At 44.4% G+C, this 20,338-nt stretch overlaps 1 protein-coding gene across 1 annotated transcript in view; it reads right to left on the reverse strand.

Annotated features, from left to right (window-relative positions):
* RXFP2 (relaxin family peptide receptor 2) overlaps positions 1-14,519 on the reverse strand; it is a 38,635-nt gene extending 24,116 nt beyond the window's left edge. The window contains 4 exon segments of the mRNA XM_045001826.1: positions 3,834-3,905; positions 5,679-5,750; positions 7,715-7,785; positions 14,271-14,519. Coding sequence (XP_044857761.1) covers positions 3,834-3,905; positions 5,679-5,750; positions 7,715-7,785; positions 14,271-14,519 — 464 coding nt within the window.
* Positions 14,520-20,338: the final 5,819 nt, after the last annotated feature.

Below are 20,338 nucleotides of genomic sequence, written 5' to 3' on the forward strand. Positions count from 1 at the left end.
GCCCAGCTTGAACCCCAGGAGTATTGGGGTGGGGGAAGGGCACGGGCGGCATAAGCCTTCCCACCTGCAAAGTGCAAGTGCCCTCGAGTCCCCCCGACCTAAAGGGGGGCAGGAAACTGGAATGGCCTGGAGTAACTCTTCCCCCCTAACTGGGGGGATACTGGGGATCCTGGGGCATCCATGGGAATGTAGGTGGGTTCGAACTTCCCCAGGTCACTGGCTGAAGTGACCCCGCTCAGTTCGGTCTCGAAGGGGGGAGAGGTGTGACGAAGTGGGACTGTTCTTACTGGGGTCTGTGAATGCTGTGTTGGTGCCTCAGTGCCCCCTGTGCAGTTCCTAATATCTAGGTGGTGGATCAGGGTGTGTGATTGCTGCAGAGGAAGGGGCCAGTGCACCTGAATGCCTGACACTCTGAGTTCCCAATGGGGGCTGTGGGACTCCTGGGACCCCAAGATGGACTTAACAGGGGGGATCCTGTTATCTGTGCCTGCAAGACCGGTGTTGGACTGTGTTCCTGTCGTCTAAATAAACCTTCTGCTTTACTGGCTGGCTGAGAGTCCTGGTGAATCGCAGGAAGCCGGGGGTGCAGGACCCTGACTCCCCCACACTCCGTGACAGACCCCAAACAACAATTCAAACTTGAATTCTTTAACCAGGTGCTAGATTGTGCAATACAGTCAGTTGAAGAACATTTCATGCAGATCAAGGAACACAGCAGTATATTTGGGATGTTGTATGATATTCCAAAACTCCACACTATACCTGAAGAAGACCTACACCAGCAGTGCAGGGCACTAGAGACAGTGTTGACACATGATGACATGCGCGCTGTTGATGCGAGTGATTTAGGTGATGATCCTGCTGAAATGTATCTTGAAAAGACTTTCAGTTCAACTCCAAAGGCTGTTCTGGAATATATGTGCACAAATAAGATGACCACCCTCTTTCCAAATGCTTTTGTTGCTCTGCGCATACTTCTAACACTTCCTGTAACAGTTGCCAGTGGAGAACGCAGCTTCTTCAAGCTGAAGTTAATAAAAACACATCTACGCTCCACAATGACACAGGAGAGGCTGGTTGGCCTTGCAACCATCTCAATAGAGCATGAGCTGGCCCAGACTGTGGACCTTCAGGAAGCAGTTCAAATCTTTGCAACCAAGAAGGCAGAGAAAGCACCACTTTGGTTATTCAAACAGATAAAAATGCCAGTGTTTACTATGCAGACAAGAACAGTTACATTTGCTGTTCAGGCATTTGAAAGTTAAGTGTTACTTAAAATTTTTGAACAAGGCATTTTAAGTTGTTAGTTCTCCTTTATTGGGGTAGGTAGCAGAGCAGTACCATGAGAGGAGAAGAACAGGAAGAAGGCAGAATTGAGACCTTTCCAAGTTTTTGCCCAAGCGCGGCGGTATGGTGGCATCATTTAAGCTCCCCGCCTCAGGTGCCAAAATGTTGTGCGTCAGCCCTGGATGGGTGGCAGCAAACAACTAGCATGCGGGTGGCAGGTGCATTTTTTCCTCAAGTGAAAAGTCACAGCAGCCTTCTTGGAACCAGGTTAGGAGGCAGAATGGGCCACACAGGGCTGCTGGGGGGGGGGGGGAGGTCACAGGGCCACATGGGGATGCGGGACTGGGGGGTCCAGGCAGGGCCACATGGGGAGACAGGTGAGGGAGCTGAAGATGCTGTGCCTTGGGGCACGTAAGCTGTAAATCCAGCCCTACCTTTAACCATCTTTGTTACCCTTCTCTGAACCTTCCAGTTCCACAATATACATTTTGAGACAGGGCAAACAGAAATAGATATAGTATTCAAGGTCGGGGCACACCATGGATTTATATAGAGGAATTATGATATCTTCTGTCTTATTGTCTATCCCTTTCCTAATATTTCTGAACATTGTCTTAGCCTTTTTGACCACTGCTGCACACTGAGCTGAAGTTTTCTAAGAACTGTCCACGATGACTCCAAGATCTCTTTCTTGAGTGGTAAGAGCTAATTTAGACCCCATCATTATGTATATGTAGTTGGCATTATGTTTGCCAGTGAGCATTACTTTGCATTTATCAACATTGAATTTCATCTGCCATTTTCCCCACAGACAACCTGTTTTGTGAAATCTCTTTATAACTCTTTGAAGTCAGCTTTGGATGTAACTATCTTGAATAATGTTGTATCATCTGCAAACTTAACCACTTAATTATTCACTCCCTTTTCCAGATAATTAATGAATATGTTGAACAGCACAGGTCCCAGTACAGACCCTAACACCCCCACACTGCTTACCCTCTCCATTGTGAAAACTGACCATTTACTTCTACTCTGTTACCTAATTTTTAACTAGCTTCTCAGCAATGGGCTTGTCTTCCTTGAACTGTGCTCCTTTACCATCTCTGTTGTCTAGTGGCCCCACTGCCTGTTGGGCAGTCTTCCTACTTTTAATGTACTTTTAAAAAATCTTACTGTTACTTTTTGTGTCTTTAGCAAGTTGCTTCTCAAATTCTTTCTTGGCCTGCCTTCTTATACTTCCACACTTAACCTGCCAGAGTTTGTGCTCCTTCCTATTATCCTCATTAGGTTTTGATTTCCTAATGTTGAAGGATACCTTTTTGCCTTTAATGGCCACCGTTGCTCTGCTGTTTAGTCATGGTGACATTCTTTTGGTCCCTTTATTGTCCTTTCTGATTTGGGGTAGACATTTAGTCTGAGTTGCTATGGTAGTGTTTTTAAATAGCCTCCATGTTGCTTGCAGTCATTTAACCCTTGTGACAGCTCCTTTCAACTTCTGTCTAACAAGCATCCTCATTATTGTGTAGTTCTCCTTTTTGAAAGTTGAATGTTACAATGGTGGGGGTTTTTTTGTATTCTCCCCCTCTGCCCAGCCGCCCTTACAAGGATGTTAAATTTACTTACATTATGGTCACTATTACTGAGCATCTCAGCTAAAGTTACCTCTTGGACTAGATCCTGTGCTCCACTTAGAACTATATCAAGAATTGCCTCTCCCATTGTGGGTTCCAGGACTAGCTGCACCAAGAAGCAGACATTAATGGCATCTAGACCTTTTATCTGTCCTTCATGCCCTGCGATACAATTCACCCAGTACCTAATCAAACAAAGCTTTCCCTGAAGGCAATGGAGAATTTGACTGATTAAAGGCTGCTGGCTTTGCTCTCTAGACAAGAATCTTAAATACTCAAAATGTAGCATCAGGTTTTTGCTCTGTAAATCCCCCTGAATTTCACACAGTTCTACTCTAGAGACCTCAACTGGAAAAAATGTTCATGTGTAAAATGCAGGTACTTATCCTTTTTCTTCATCTCCAGAAAGCTCTCCAGGTGCATGTGAATCCCCTCCAAACTCTATTTTGCATAACCTGGGAAACTGGCCCAAGAATCTTGTTACTGACAAAATGAAGGATATTGTTGTATAGCCACAACTCACATGGGAAACACCAATGCAGCTGAATGCCTTTCTTCAACATCAGCTTTGTTTCTGTCTGATATTGGGCTCTTGGTCTTGACATGTTAACTTAAAGAGGGACCCTTGTACTCATGATCTGATCATAAGGCAGAAACAACAGAAGTTGTCTAATTCTTATTCTATTTGTTGAACCAACTGATAAAATGACCATTTCCAAAAGGCTCCTGAAGCCTGTGCATAAAAATAACTAATTATTATTAGTTAATTAACAATAAAGATTGTTCCCTGGACAAAATGCTATGAAGCAGAAGTGTCCCTGACTAGAAGTTATGAATGGAAACAAATCATGTGGTGATTAATATGATCTAAAGGGGTTTTATTGCTGTCATTTTATGAATTGTTTATTTACTTACAGTACAGTGAGAGCATCACATTCCAGGAAGGTGGTATTAGTTAAAGCCTTGATACGATTGCCTTCAAAATCCCTGAATGAAAAACAAGAGTTTTTATTTACTTTTTATGAACAAATCATACAAATATTTTCATGGCAGTGGCCCCAAGGCTCCAGGCTGTTCTGTGCTTTTGAACTTTCTTTTACTACATTTATTTCCAAACCATCCTTTATTCAATACCCGGTTCCAGGACATAACATAAATGTCAAAGAAAGGAAACTCTGTCACTAGCCCAACTGTGACCATCCCCTCTCTCATTTCATCAAAACTAAACCAACCTGCCTGACATTTCTCATGGGTAGTCTGTGCACTGGAGTATACAGATCAGGGGTGGCCAAACTTACTGATCCTCCAAGCTGCATACAACAATCTTCAGAAGTTCAAAAGCCAGGATGTGCCTGCCGGGGCTTGGGACCTCAGCCCATTTCCTGCTGAAGCTCTGAGCTCCTGCACTGCTGAAGCCCAGAGGACACCCCCCCACACACACACGCTGGGCAGAAGAAGGAGGCGAAGCGTGAGAGGGTCATGTGTCCCCCTCTGATTTCTGCCAGGGTTTGCTGGCCCCACTCAGTCACATGGTGCCGCTGGGCCTCCTCCCTGCACAGCAGCTGCTGGAGCTGGCTAGCTGGGAGCTGAGGCCATGGGGAGAGGCAATGGCAAACAGCTGGGAGCTGTAGGGAGAGCTGCTACTTTTGCTGCTGCCTCTCCCCATGGAGCTGAAGGAGCGCCTCTCCCTGCCGCTTCCAGCTGTTTGCCACTGCCTCGCCACAGGGGGCTAACAGCTGGGAGATGCAAGGAGGGGCAGCTGAAAGTAAGGGGGGCAGGACTCAAACTGTTGGGGGGGAAACCTTTTAATTATGACCCCACCCTCAGCAGGCACCAGTCATCTCTGGCAGATGCCCCTAGCCCACCACCCCGCTGCAGGGCTGCCTATCAGACTGGGGCAACGGGGGCCTGGGGAGCTCCACAAGCCACACTTTCACTGTAAAAGAGCCACATGCTCTCTCACGAGCCACGGTTTGGCCACCCCGATACAGATTATTATGGCAGCAGGCATCAGCAGGTGGTACTGTTACACATATGCTAAGAAACAGAACTTGTAAGACTGAGAACAAGTTTTTAGTCTGTTAAGAAAAGCTGTATTGCTAGTTTTGTTTTGTCGGGAGAATCTGTGGCAGATAGAAGAGAGTTTGCTCCTGGCTTTAGTCTCTATATTTGGAGGAAATTCTTAGGACAGGGTAAATATTGGGTATTGATATGTGGGGTAAGATTTCTGGAAGAGCTAATTATATATATCAAGTTACAATTAGAATATACCCAGATTCTGCATCACTGAATTCCTCTCCATTAGGAAGCTCACCTGCCCCAGAATTCTGCTACTGCATCAGCAGAGGAGTGTCACCGATGTAAGAAGAGGGACAACTTTCAGAAGGGGCAACTTTCTATATTTAAGTTTGTAGACAACTGGTTGAGGCACCTGTCAGATGATGGCTTGAAACACAGGAGAGTTCAACTTTTGCAAATTTCCTGATGCTGTTTTGGGAATGTCCAACTCTCAAAAATGGCTTGACCTAAAAACTCCACATCTGATTCATTCTGTTATCTTCACAGAGGCCAAGTGACAATTTTCAGACAACCACAATTTAATGTTTTAGGATGAGGTTTTTGAAAGAGCTCAGTGTTGGCTATTGACTTCAGTGGGAGCCGAGTTATGCCAGTGTTGAGTGTTTTTGAAAATTCCACCCTTAAATGTTAACAATTTATTTGAGTAAATAGCCAGATAAACCTTTTGCATAATGTACTTACATCCAGTTAATGAAAGGCATTTCAGTACACATTTTCCTGGGAAGGGCCTCAAGTGAGTTGTTTATCATAGACCTTCATAAAAGGAAGACACGATTACAAATGGAACTGTTGCATTACACTCTAAAACATACTGTCTAGTAGTGGAAAAAAACATTCAAAACATAAACTTGCGAGCAAAGAGTCCATGAGGTTAGATTAGTTACATTGCCTTAAAAGCACGAAATTAAGTTTAGATTTTGCTACAGTCCAATAAGAAAAAAAGTCAGTGATTTAAATGATTTTTCCCCCCACTTTCCTCTGCACCATGGGGCATGAGTCACTTGCAGGTTTAAACTAGTGTAAATGGTGGAGTCTCTGTAACTTGAAGTCTTTCAATCATGATTTGAGGACTTCAGTAATAGCCAGAGGTTATGGGTCTATTACAGGAGTGGGTGGGTGAGGTTGTGTGGCCTGCGATGTGCAGGAAGTCGGACTCGTTCAGGGGTTCTCACAACAATTTTTTTGGTGGTCTCAGAGTGCGGCCACCAACTCTTGCTGGTGCCGCACTGACACCTTTTTCCTAAAATTATTTATTTTTCCTAAAGTTAATAAAGTAATATGCACATATATACATCCAAATCATTGTAATTTATTTATGTAAGGTTTGGGAGGGGGGTTGCCCCACTGCCACTGCATCCCTCCTCACCCCCCCACACCTGCTGCTGGCTTGCTGCGTCCCCTCACCTGCTGCTCACCTCTCACCCCCCCACCTGCTGCTCACTTCCTCACTCCCCTGCCAGACGCCCCCCTGAATGCCATGAGAACCCCTGCTCGCTGCTGGCTCACTGCTCTTTCAGGAGCAACAGGGAGGAAGGGGAGGGGCTGATGCTTCCTCCCTCCATCACTTCCAGGAAGCTTCTGTGGCCGCAGGGAAAGCCCCTAGTGGCCGCATTTGAGAAACAGTGAACTAGATGATCATAATAGTCCCTTTCTGACCTTAAAGTCCATGAGTCTATAACAAATCTATAATCTTCTGACACTGGTATATCAGGTATTTTCTTAATAAACAATAAATAATAAATGCTCATGAAAGGAGTCAAATTGACAACCCCAGAGCATTTTTTTCCATAAAATAAACTACAACCCAGGTAGTGATAGTGCCAGTTTCTTTCAATCCTGTTCCCCAGTCCTATTCTGGAGGCACCAACTGTAAAGGCTTAAAGGGTATTTTAGGTTCCTTATCCATTGATCATTCTGGGAAGACTGGCAGCATGGAGACCAATTAGTATCAACTGCAGTGGTTTCTGTGATGTAGGCCACTGTTTGCCAGGAGCTTGATTGAGACAACCAAATAGTTTAAAATAAATCATTGCTCTAAAATTGCTGCATAATCATTTTTCATCTCAACTGACCTGGACAGGATTTGAACCAATGGCCTACTAGCAGGGCCGGCTCCAGACCCCAGCGCGCCAAGCGAGTGCTTGGGGCGGCATGCCGCGGGGGCGCTCTGCCTGTCGCTGGGAGGGCAGCAGGCGGCTCCGGTGGACCTCCCACAGGCATGCCTGCGGAGGGTCCGCTGGTCCCGCGGCTCCGGTGGACCTCCTGCAGGCACGTCTGCAGGAGGTCCACTGGAGCCGCGGGACCGGCGACCGCCAGAGCGCCCCCCACGGCGTGCCGCCGTGCTTGGGGCGGCGAAATTCCTAGCGCCGCCCCTGCCTACTAGTTAAAGCCTCTGTATCCGATTATCAAAACCCTGAATTATTCAATTCCCTGGAAATTATTCAAAGCAGCTGTAGTTAAGTTTTCAAATAAATAGGCTGTAATAATATGTGTTTGGGAAAGAAATCCAGGAACTCCTGAGGAGAGCTAGGCAACTAATGGATTTTTTGATTCTCTGGCAATTAAAAAAAAAATCAAAAATAAGTTTTGTTTTGGATCGATCTGAAAATGACATTTAAAAAAAAAAATCAGTGAATTGAAAAAGCAAGGAATGTTTGAGTCCAAACATTTTAGTGGTGTCTCCTTATAAGTTTTGGGCCAGTGGTTAGAGCACTCACCTTGAAAGTAGGAAACCTGGATTCAGTTCCCCCTTCAGCCGATAAGGAGATGGGATCTGAATTTGGGCCTCCTAGGGGAAGAGCACCCTTGCCACTGGGCTTTAGAATATTCCAGTGCAGGGGCTTTCTCGGTCTCGTCTCTTGAAGCTGTTCCACTTTTAATAAAATAAATAATTAACCAGCCCTTGGAGCCAGGACTTGAACTGTTCTAAGTTGAATCCCTTCTGCTGATCAGGCAGAGGGGGGAATTTAACCCACGTTTCCCACATCCCAAGTGAGTGCTTTAACTGCTGGGCTAAAACTTAGGCCTGGTCTATACTGCCGGGGGGGCGGGGTGTCAATGTAAGATACGCAACTTCAGCTATGGGAATACCGTAGCTGAAGTCGACGTATCTTATTCTGACTTACCTCCCGTCCTCACAGTGCAGGATCGATGGCCGCAGCTCCCTCATCGACTCCACTACTGCCGCTCGCTCCAGTGGAGTTCTGGAGTCTCGACGAGACGCGATATATCAATCCCTGATAAATTGATTGCTACCCGCCGATACGGCAGGTAGTCTGGACGTACCCTTACAGAGGAAAGCACCAACACCACTGTCTCCTCCTTTAGCCATTTTGTGAGTCTCGTCCTCCTTTCCTTTGCTTTTGTCAAAATGCTTAAAAGTCAAAACACATTTTTTGGATAGAAATGAAATTAAATATTTTGTTTCCCTATTACTGATATTTTTCAGTACAATGGAAACTATTCAGTGAGCCTGACATGAAATCACAGATAGTTTTGGTGGAGACAAAACTGCATTTTTCATCGAGTAAAACTATTTGCCCAAAAAATTTCGCCCAGCTCTGTTCCTGAGTCCTAATCCAAATTTTATTTTTAGACTTTTCTATAGTGCTCATCACCACAGTATCTGAGCACTATATAAGTACTTCAATATTACTTCAGTTTTCTATGTCCATTGTAAAATAGGGTAGGAGTTTGCTATGTATATCCAAGAGTTTTCAGTTTAGAAGCAGGGTTTTCTCTGTGTGTTATGAATATAAATAAATAACTTTGACATAATTCAAATCTTAATAATAGCATAGTACTTTATAGTGTGGACAATAACGGATCTTAAAAATGGAAGGAAATTTGAAAGCATCCCTTATTATTAGGAAAAGTTGAAAAGTGAGATTCATTCATGAGGAAAATATTTGAAAATCTTATGGAAAAAAGGAAGTATATTCTGACTTTTAACTGGTAGCAGATATGAGAAATGTAGAAGACTAGTACTTACATAAAAAACAAAGCCCAGTAAATAGCTGCTGTGAAATTTTCGCTATTGGGTTACCATCTAGAATTCTAGCAAGACATAATTGATTTGTTACTACATGAAAGACATATATAAAATTAATGAAAAATGGTCCAGAAAACTAACTAATGAGGAAGTTAGATGAGTGGTTCCTTTCTGAGGTCACAAAGTGACTAGAATTTGATATCTACAGTAACTAATATGCAGCCTATGGGATGATTGTAAGGATTGCAAAATATCTGCTATCATGAATGACAGTTTCTAATTCTTTTTTTTCTGCAAAACCAATTACAAATATAACATTTATGTTTTGGTTTTATCATTTTAAATCTACAATGTAGGTATACATTTACAATGACTGACATTGCTTTGAAAAGTGAAGAAAATGGACACTCTCAACCATTTCAGTTTGTGTAGGTCTCTGAATATCCCAGGTCTCAGACTGGTGATACAGTTATGACTGAGGGCTGGTCTACACTAGAGGGCGGTATCGATCTAAGATACACAACTTTAGCTACGTGAATAGCGTAGCTGAAGTCGAAGTATCTTAGATCGATTTACCTTGGGTCCTCACGGTGCGGGATCAACGTCCGTGGCTCCCCGTGTCGACTCCGCTACCGACGCTCGCTCCGGTGGAGTTCTGGAGTCGATGGGAGCGCGTTCGGGGATAAGACGCGATATATCGATCCCCGAAAAATCAATCGCTACCCACTGATACGGCAGGTAGTCTGGACGTACCCTGAGATATCTGTGAACAAAAGACTATAATGTTAAGACTAAAATAACTGCACCTGAATCTAGATTAGACTATTTTAAAAACAACCAAAAAACAAAACAAAATTGAAAGCTTCTTGCAGTTAGACATTGATGTGACAACAGTTATGGAATATTTACGGATGACTGTAGCAACCGCCTTTGTGTTTTTAAAACCCTGGATGATGGCAATTTAACTTCTGTCTCTCACAGAGGTTGTCTGTACTACAAGAACAATACAATTTGATTTAATCCTTCCTTTCTCGTGTTGTTAGACATTTAAAACTACTGTGGATAAAGTATTTGCAAATGTACTACAGGAAACAATCTTGCACTATATGGGGGTGAACAGCTATAACTAGTTGTGTTCTTGTGATTCAGTGAACAATATTTGCCTTGATCCTGCACAATTCCTTTTAAGATGAATGCAGGCCTCATAATAAGAACTCTTAGTATTATTTATATAAGCGAACATTCAAATGTTGATTCCCAAAGTTAGGCATCTAACTCCATGTTAAGGGACCTAAATAAGTAGCTTGATTTTTCAAAGATGCTGAATTTCTACAACTCCCGCCACACTTGAAAATGGCAGGTCTTCACTATCCCTGAAAAACCAGTGCATTTGTTTGAAATAGACAGCAAAATTTGGACTGAGGTGCCTAACTTTAGAAACCTAATTGACTAAAATGCTTTGTAAACATCAAACTAACGAATCCTCATCACCACTGTAAGGAAAATATAGTAACTGATTATTATTATAGGTGGACACTAAGACACAAAGAGGTTAAATGATTTGCATATAGTCACAAAGCAAATTCAGAGTCAGAGATGGGAACAGACCTCAGGAGTTCCTGGCTCCCAGCAATCTTGCTGAGGCCATTGCATCTTGATTGACTAAGATTCGAAAGAAAGAGCACAGCTGAAATTTCCTATAGGAATCTTTTTTGCAACCTGTACATCTTATAAAATTCAATTTTATAAATTATGCACATTCTATTGTACACACTAGGCAATTAGTTATATTAAAAGGTAAATATAAAGCAAGAGATTACTCACAATATATGAAGTTTGTATAATCCAAAAAATGCTTTCCTTGAAATAGTTTGAATGCAATTATGTTGCAGAAATCTGACAGGGATAAGATTTAAAAAACAGGGTAATAATGTTTCACAAACATTTTACAATTGCACATTTTTTCATAATCTCACATTTACCCTTTCTGCCATGTAAACCCACTAGGCTAAATTAATTCCAGGTGTAATATCTCTGAAATCAGTGGAGTTACACTGGGGAGAAATATGGTTCAGTATTTTCCAATCAGAACGAAACTCTCTTGACAACTTCTTCAGCTTTACTCTCTGTGTCAGTCTGTAGGGGATACTGTCTCTCACTGCCTCAAGGAACAAGTTCATTGTGTCTGTGGAATGTAGTCTCATACATCATAAGGACATAATATGCAGAGCAGTGTGGGGGAAAGGCCTATAGAGTTCCTCACCAAGCTTATATTGTTTTGAGTTTTATCATGCAAGGACAATCCCTATTCACATTCAGGGATGTACATATATTATCATGTGCACTGTCAAGAACATAAACCCTACTGTGTTTACACTTCATTAAAACAGAAGTAATTCTAGTGCCAGCCCATTCTTTATGTGACCCTCTCAAATGATTGTGGTTTCTGAAGGCTGCCAGTCTGTTCTGGATGGAAGGCAGTTTGGGCTGTCATTAGGACCTGCCTAATAACAAACACATAACCTCAAATGAGATGGGATAATTTCATATACTGTGTTCTTGGAGGATTTACTAGGATTTACTTTATATGCTACAGTGTATGAATTCCTGACATTTTAGCTGTCACTCTTTTCCCATGTAGAAAAGCCAGGATTATATGTACCTAGTGCTTTGTATATACAGTTTAACCCTATGAAAGTTTATCTGAGAGTGACATTTGGTATGAAGCAGTTATCAGCACAGCTAATATTTTTGTTGTTGTTGCTAGTAGCTATATTTAACAGAATCACAGCACATTCTACCAGACTGTATAATTTACACAAGGGTTCCTCTTACTAAATGAACATCAGATTGGTTTCTATAGTAACACTGATAAAGCCATACTTAAAGCTTCATAAGTTGAATTCCAGTAAAAGGTCCTCTGATGCTACCATTTTTAAAATTCATTTTTGTTGACGTGGGGCCCAGAAGTGCCACAGAGGATCGTGGCCCGATTGTGCTAGACACTGTAGAAACATGAAGGAAGACAGTCCCAACCTCAAAGAGCTTATAATTCACACATGAGATGACAAACAATATATAAAAACTTACAAAATCTACAACTAGCTGAAAAAGATGTTGCATCCATTAGGGTGTTTGGTTATTTAGCACTTTAAAACAATATATGAATTAATAAAGAGACCTGAACCATCTCCCCCTGCTCTGAGTGATGAATAAAACAGTAACTTTAATTTTTTTCAAATGTTAATACATAAAGCCTATATTCTACTTTCTACCTTTCCGCAAACCTCCCATTGTCACTAATGGCAATTCTGAAGCCTAATTCATCCCTGGCACGACTCAATTATCATCAGTGGGATTATTCCAGTGACGACTTTAGCCCCTGCTGTGTATTGAGGGTAATATATGTCCCTAACTTTGTAGGCCTACCCCACAGATCATCCTTAAAAATACAGTTCAGCTCCCTGCATAGAATAAATTTGTTTTCAGTGTAGTTTTAGCTGTATTGATCCCAATATATGAGAGAGACAAGGCGCATGAGATAATATTTTTTATTGGACCAAGTTCTGCTGATGAAAGGGACAAGCTTTTGAGCTCTTCTTCAGAACTGGGGAAGGAAACTAGAAACTAGCCACTGGGGTTTCCTTCTCCATACCCGAAGAAGAGCTCTGTGTACCTTGAAAGCTTGTACAGTAAAACTTTGTTATCTGGCATGTTGGGAAAATGGGGGGTGCCGGTAAGTAAAAAATTCCAGTTAACTAAGAGGGAGGGAGTTTGGGTGCGAGAGGGGGCTCAGGGCTAGAGGTTGGGGCATGGGAGGGGTGTCGGGCATGGGCTCTGGGAGGGAGTTTAGATACAGGAGGGGGCTTGGGGCAGTGGGTTGGTGTGCAGGAGGGATTTCGGGTGCTTTATCTGGGAAGCGATCAGCTTGGGCGGCTCCCCACAAGCAGTGACATGTCTGGAGAGGCGCAGCCAGGAGGCTCTGCGCACTGCCTCCACCCGCAGGTGCCATCCCTGCAGCTCCCATTGGCTGAAGTCAATGCTCCTAGGTGGAGACGTGGCCAGGTGGTTCTGCAGTGTCTCCACTTGCAAGTGCCACCTCCACAGCTCCCATTGGCTATGGTCCCCAGCCAATGGGAGATGTGGAGCCAGCGCTCGGGGCAAGGTGCAGTGGGGGCAGTGCATGGAGCCCCCGTGGCCTTTCCTCTGCCTAGGAGCATTGACTGTGGCCAATGGGAGCTGTGGGGGCGGCGCCTGCAGGCAGAGGCAGAGCGCAGAACCACCTGGCCATGCCTCTACAGACATGTGGCCACTTGCAGGGAACCGCCCAACATGAGCGCCACCCAGATCTGGCACCCAAAACCCATCCCACACCCCAACTCCCTACCCCAAACCCCCTCCCACACCTAAACTCCCTCCCAGAGCCCATGCCCCACAGCCTGTCCCAAAATGACGGTTCATAGAGCTTTCCAGTTTGTAAAGTTCCATATAACACAGCTTTTCCTGTACCTATCACCAACAGAGGTTGGTCCAATAAAAGATATTACCTCTTCTAGCTTGTCTCCCTAGAATAAATTTGACACTCCTAGCTTAGCTAGTGTTTAGCTTCTTAAAACATGAGTTTAAAACTTCACCACTAAATAGCAGTGTTGCTTATTACACACTATTATCTTCTGTTTCCATGTCTTTCTGACAGACATTTCCTCCCTTTAAGAGAACAGACCGTATGTTTTGTGTTGCTTACAAATCAACAGTGTGTCTCTATGCTTATTGCTAGAAGGAGAAGCCTACATGATTAAAATCCCAATTCCAAAAATAAATTCTATGACACTATTAAAACAGTAAACAATTGATTATCAAAGTAATTCATACTTTTAACATATTCTGGATAATTCAGTAACACAATGTTTGTAGACTGTCAAGAAGATGCTTACATTTTCTTCACTTCCGTGTATCTGCTGAAAACCTCATCTGGAAGAGAGTTGATCTTGTTGTTTAAAGAGACCTAAAATAATTGGCTAGGGAAGTTTAAAAATGAGCTCTGAATTAGCCATTGATTTAACAATCAGAAACTAGAGTTTACAATTAGTGCAATTGACAAAGGCCCAGGATCTGGGCCAAAGTTCCTCCCAGATACACTGGCAAAAGCATTTGCTTGCTCAACTCACAGGACATTGTTCCAAATGTCATAAGCAGCCAAGGCAGCCATCCATCACTGACCAGTAGCATCTAGTTTAGCTATAGTCTGCACATAAGTAAGTGGGTTATTATTTGTTTCTTACTTTTACCATAATGCCAGCTTCTTCCATCTGTGGTAAGGATAATAAACCTCTCTGAACCATCAGACCACTAGGGAGGTTATCTCCATCAGAAGACTCCATCGTCACTGTAAGAGGAAGGCTGCTACTGTGCTTCTCAAGTTTTCCTCTCAAGTCAATCTCACCATGTGGGGGTACGGCCAAAACAGCTTTGGATACTCTTACAACTTTCCATAGTGACTCATTGACAGAGCTATCATGGTCATAATGCATTGTGGATGAGCCCAGGGTTGGCCCTCATCATGGAGGGTGAACCATGCCTGGGGTCTTCTGGCCCAAACGACCACAAAGAGTGGCCAAAGATTGGAACATGTTGCTGTTGGTTCCAATCAATATGAGAATGCCATCAGAATTTTGCACCTCAGGACAAATCAAAGCCAGAGTATCACAATCCTGGAGACATCCACCCAGTTCTGCAGGAAAACGTAGAGTCACTAGTACATATCCATCATACGGGTAACTAGCATTGCTAAGGCCCCATATTGCCAATCCCTCTAGAGGACAGATCTTCACTTGAGGCAGGAACTGCCGATGGAATTCTCTAGTAATGATGGTGACCTGAGATCCACTGTCCCTACAAGGAATCCCTTCTACCATCACATTAACTATCGTGGCTGGGCCTATCAATCCCTCTGGGAATGGGCTCCAGGAAGGCTGTTCATAATGCAACTTAGTGGAGCTCTGACTGTGATGGCTCCCAGTATGCTCCCTTTTTCGTTGTGCTACCTTCTCTTCGTTCCTCGGGTTGTCACACTGGGTGGAAATGTGTCCATCCTCACCATATCGGTAGCAGAATCTCTTGTTCCTTGGGAGGGTCACCAAGGTTTTCTTTACAGGGTCTCTGTTGGGGTCCCCTCTCTCTGGGCGAAAAGGAGGGTACTTCCTGTCTGTCAAAGTTGATGGACAGACAACTACTCTAACATCCAAACTGTCGTCATCTAGCCCAGCCTCCAATCACACACTCAGCAGGCAGCTTCCCTGGACTAGCAGCCAGAGCAGAGCTGACCATGTGGTGACTGGTCTCATCTAGGGAGCTGGAGGGTGAACCCAGCCTGGCTGGGGAAATTTCCCAGCAAACGCTACAAATTGGGAATCATCAGTGGGGAAGGAAAACCCCAGCTGTCAGGTCCCTAGAGACCTGTTCTCAGGGGGAACCCTGCATGCAGGCCTGGGACTCACCAGCTTCCCACACAGCCAGGGGCGGTGCATGGATATTTTGCGCCCTAAGCGAAACTTCCACCTTGCGCCCTGCCCCTTGCACAGCGGTTCATTGAGGAGCAAATCCCAATGAGCCTTTATAAACTCCAGGGGCCAGCCGTGCCCAGGGGCTGCTCCCCAGACCAGGTTCACCTCCCCCCCCCCCCATGAGCCCTCCTCACCCCACCCCGGTGGCCCCCACCCCGAGTCCACTCACTGGTTTTGCCAGGCTTGGGCCACTGCAGCAGCTCGGTAGGGAGAAGCCGCCTTCTGGAGGCACCAGAGAGCCAGAGTGTCCCGCTTGCGGCAGCGGCGAGCCCCAGCCATGAAGGAGCACCGGGGGGGCAGCAGCCCTGCAAAGGCAGCGGCGCCACTAGCGGGGAGCAGCCGCGTCCCCACCCCTCCTGCCCAGGCTGGTGCCTGGCGCCCCCCCCAAGGGGGCTCCTGCAGGCTGCAGCAGATGCGTGCAGACACCAGGCCCCATGCGCCCCCCGGCTCCCCTCTCTCCGCGCTCGGGCTCTGCGGCTCCCGGGCATGTGAGCTGCCGCCACTGAAGGTAAATGCAGTTGCTGTAGTTACTGGATTAATTTTGCAACCTGCAACTTTGTGATAGTGATTAATTACTTCCTTAGGTTAATTAAACCCACTAGGTATGTTTAGAAAGGGCATTGATAATTATCATAGTTTAGTCCAAGAATGTAAACTACATGCTCAGGGTTTAACTGATCGCCATATTTGGGGTCAGGAAGGAATTTTCCTCCAGGGCAGATTGGCAGAGGCCCTGGAGGTTTTTCACCTTCCTCTGCAGCATGACGCACGGGTCACTTGCTGGAGGATTCTCTGCAGCTTGAGGTCTTCAAACCACAATTTGAGGACTTCAATAACTCAGACATAGGTTAGGGGTTTGTTACAGGAGTGGGTGGATGAGATTCTGTGGCCTGCGTTGTGCAGGAGGTCAGACTAGATGATCAAAATGGTCCCTTCTGACCTTAAAGTCTATGAGTCTACGAGTCTATGAGATTAATAATATGGCTACTTCCTATGACTGAAAAGGAAATAAGATCCTTATTCAATACTTTCCAGCACAGACACTTATGCTATAGTTCTGTATATCATATTTCTCTAGTTTGAAGAATCCCAAAGTGCCTGTGACGGGGCAGCCCCGCCCCGCACTAGCTCCAGCAGCGTCAGACCAGAAGTCCCATCCCGGCCATACTGGGCATGCTCCAAGTGCTCTGGGAGTATAAAAGGAGGGAACTCGGCTCAGTCTGGGCTGGCAGCCGCAGGAGAAGGACCTAATCGGGAAGCTCCTGCGGAGGACCAGCCACCACCCTGGAAGTTGCCGGGAACTGAAGCTTCTGGCCGGCATGAAGCCCTACTACAAGAGGAGCCCAAGGAGGTGACGGACCCAGAGACCTGCAGAGAACCTAGGGACTTGTGGGAGACCCAACTCTCAAGCTGGTAGGAAGCAACCTGGGGCGGGGGGGGGAGATGGACTGGTACCTTGCCCCTGGTAAGCCTCAGTGTGTTTTGGTAGGATCCCCCTGCTGAGCCAGTGGCAAGGTCCTATGTTGCTGTTAGGGCCGTGGGCTGGAGCCTGGGGGAGTAGGAGAGTCTCTGGCCATTAGGCTGCGCTGCCCTGCAACCCGGGGTGATTCTATGGACTCTGGTCACTGGGCCATGCTGCCCTGCTACCGGGGACATAAACCCTCACAGTGCCACATAAACTTAAACTGATAAACAGCCAATCCCGAGGGTCACTTCCCCTACCACTGTTATGCAGTGCAGCCACCTGTAGGGTAAAATTCATCTGCTGTTAATAGCACACAACAACACTGCATAACATGTTAGGAAGGAAGTGAATACCCAATCCAATGAAAATCACACAGGGAATTTAGATAGAATATAATTATCCCAAGAGGAAATTGGGCAGGGCACAGGAGTTAAACCTTAAGACCCTGAGGAGGAATATCCTTCCTGCAAAATACAGAGAAGGGGTATAAGTATACCTAGCCTGAACATGCCTGCATCCCTAGAAACGTGTTATGTATTTTTTGCATTGAGTTCATGCCTGGGAGCCTCAGTCATAGACCAGGACACCACTATTCTGGGCATTGCACAAACACAGACCCAAAAGATGGCTTCTACCCCAAAGAGCTTACAATCTCGGTATAAGACAAAGATAAAAGGTGGATATAGGTTGACTGGGGAGAACAAGGGTGCAAAACTGGTCAGCACAATAGACAATGATCTCAGCACACCCAGCATCATGGCAGAGGAGTTCCAGGAAGACAATGAGGTGGCTATGCAGATGTTTATGAGGAGCTCCCCCTATGCAAGGTGGGTGGCAAGTCTCATGCTCTCATGCTACTCTAAGCTCCATGCTAACTCCTCTCTGACCCCACATTGTGCTGCTGCAATGAGCCACCCATCACCCACTGCTGTTGGACTGATGGAGATGGCAGGATCCAGTATTATGGGGATCTGGTTCACAGAAAAGTCAGATGAGATGTTTCCTGACAGGAAGAGGTTAGGTCAGTTGGAACTCACTGCACACAGGAGCTCTAACCTGTGCCTGCCTCCCAGACACCACAGACTCTGTCTCCTGGCCATCAGAATGCCCCCAATAGCCTAATATGAACAGTAATGCAAATACGCAACCTAGAACTTTGTGTGCATTTGTACTGGAAGCTTAACACAAACCTGAATTTTGTAGCTCACTCACTTCTGTAATAGGCCAAACCATATCCCAGGATCCAAACACACATGAACTTGGTGGAATTCAAAATTAGTATCTAGAACTTTTATTACAATTCAGGCCCATCTCTAGTGAAAACAGTGGAAATTAGACAATTCCCAGGGAATTAACTGATATCCCAATAATAAGAATTTAGCAATAGGGATATATTACTGACAGCCTGACCAGGATGGTGATAGTGACTGTGAAATGCTCAGGGAGATTAGAGAGGCTATTAAAATAAAATAATCAATAATAATGGGGGATTTCAGCTATCCCCATATTGTCGGGGTACATATCACTTCAGGATGGGATGCAGAGATAACGTTTCTTAACACCTTAAATGACTGCTTCTTGGAGCAGCTAGTCCTGGAACCCACAAGAGGAAAGGCAATTCTTGATTTAGTGCTAAGTGGAGCACAGGATCTGGTCCAAAACGTGAATATAGCTGGACCGCTTGGTAATAGCGACCATAATATAATTGAATTTAACATTCCTGTGGCGGGGAAGACTCCACAATGGCCCAACACTGTAGCATTAATTTCAGAAAGGGGAACTATACAAAAATGAGGAAGTTAGTTGAACAGAAATTAACAGGTACAGCACCAAAAGTAAAATCCCTGCAAGCTGCATGGAAACTTTTTAAAGACACCATAATAGAGGCTCAACTTAAATGTATAACCCAAATTAAAAAACATAGTAAGAGAACCAAAAAAGGGCCACCATGGCTAAACAACAAAGTAAAAAAAGCACCAAGAAGCAAAAAGGCATCTTTTAAAAAGTGGAAGTTAAATCCTAGTTGAGGATGTGAGGGAGATGCCCAAACCTGAGCCATTCTTTTTAGGTGACAAATCTGAGGTACTGTCCCAGATTGAGGTATCACTAGAGGTGGTTTTGGAACAAATTGATAAACTAAACAGTAATAAGTCACCAGGACCAGATCATATTTACGCAAGAGTTCTGAAGGAACTCAAATGCAAAATTGCAGGACTACTAACTGTCGTCTGTAACCTATCATTTAAATTAGTTTCTGTACCAAATGACTGGAGGATAGCTAATGTGATGCCAATTTTGAAAAAGGGCTCCAGAGGTGACCCCAGCAATTACAGGCCAGCAAGCCTGACTTCAGTACCAGGCAAACTGGTTGAAACTATAGTAAAGAACAAAATTGTCAGACACATAGATGAATATAATTTGTTGGGGAATAGTCAATATGGTTTTTGTAATGGGAAATTGTGTCTCACCAATCTACTAGAATTCTTAGAGGGGGTCAACAAGCATGTGGACAAGGGGGATCCAGTGGATATAGTGTATTTAGATTTTCAGAAAGCCTTTGACAAGGTCCCTCACCAAAGTAAGCTGTCATGGGATAAGAGGGAAGGTCCTCTCATGGATTGATAACTGGTTAAAATATAGGAAACAAAGGGTAGGAATAAATGGTCCATTTTCAGAATGGAGAGAGGTAAATAGTGGTGTCCCTGAGGGGTCTGTACTGGGCCCAGTCCTATTCAACTTATTAATAAATCTGGAAAAAAGTAAACAGTGAGGTGGAAAATTTGCAGATGATACAAAACTACTCAAGATAGTTAAGTCCCAGGAAGACTGCCAAGAGCTACAAAAGCATCTCTCAAAATTGGTGACAGGGCAACAAAATGGCAGATGAAATTTAATGTTGATAAATTCAAAGTAATTCACATTGAAAAACATACCAACTGTATGTATAAAAATGAGGTCTAAATTAGCTGTTACACTCAAGAAAGAGATCTTTGAGTGGATTTTTCGGAGAGCAAATGAGTCCATGTGCAGCGGCAGTCAAAAAAGTGAACACAATGTTGGGAATCATTAAGAAAGGGACAGTTAATAAGACAGAAAATATCATATTGAGTCTATATAAATCCCTGGTACACCCACATCTTGAGTACTGCATGCAGATGTGGTCGTCCCATCTCAAAAAATATATATTGGAATTGGAAACAGTTCAGAAAAGGGCAACAAAAATTATTAGAGGTCTGCAGCATCTGCCATATGTGGAGAGATTAATAAGACTGGGATTCTTCAGCTTGGAAAAAAGACGACTAAGGGGGGATACGATAGAGGT

This window comes from Mauremys mutica, chromosome 1 (genome assembly GCF_020497125.1).
Source record: "Mauremys mutica isolate MM-2020 ecotype Southern chromosome 1, ASM2049712v1, whole genome shotgun sequence".
Taxonomy (NCBI): Eukaryota; Metazoa; Chordata; order Testudines; family Geoemydidae; genus Mauremys; species Mauremys mutica.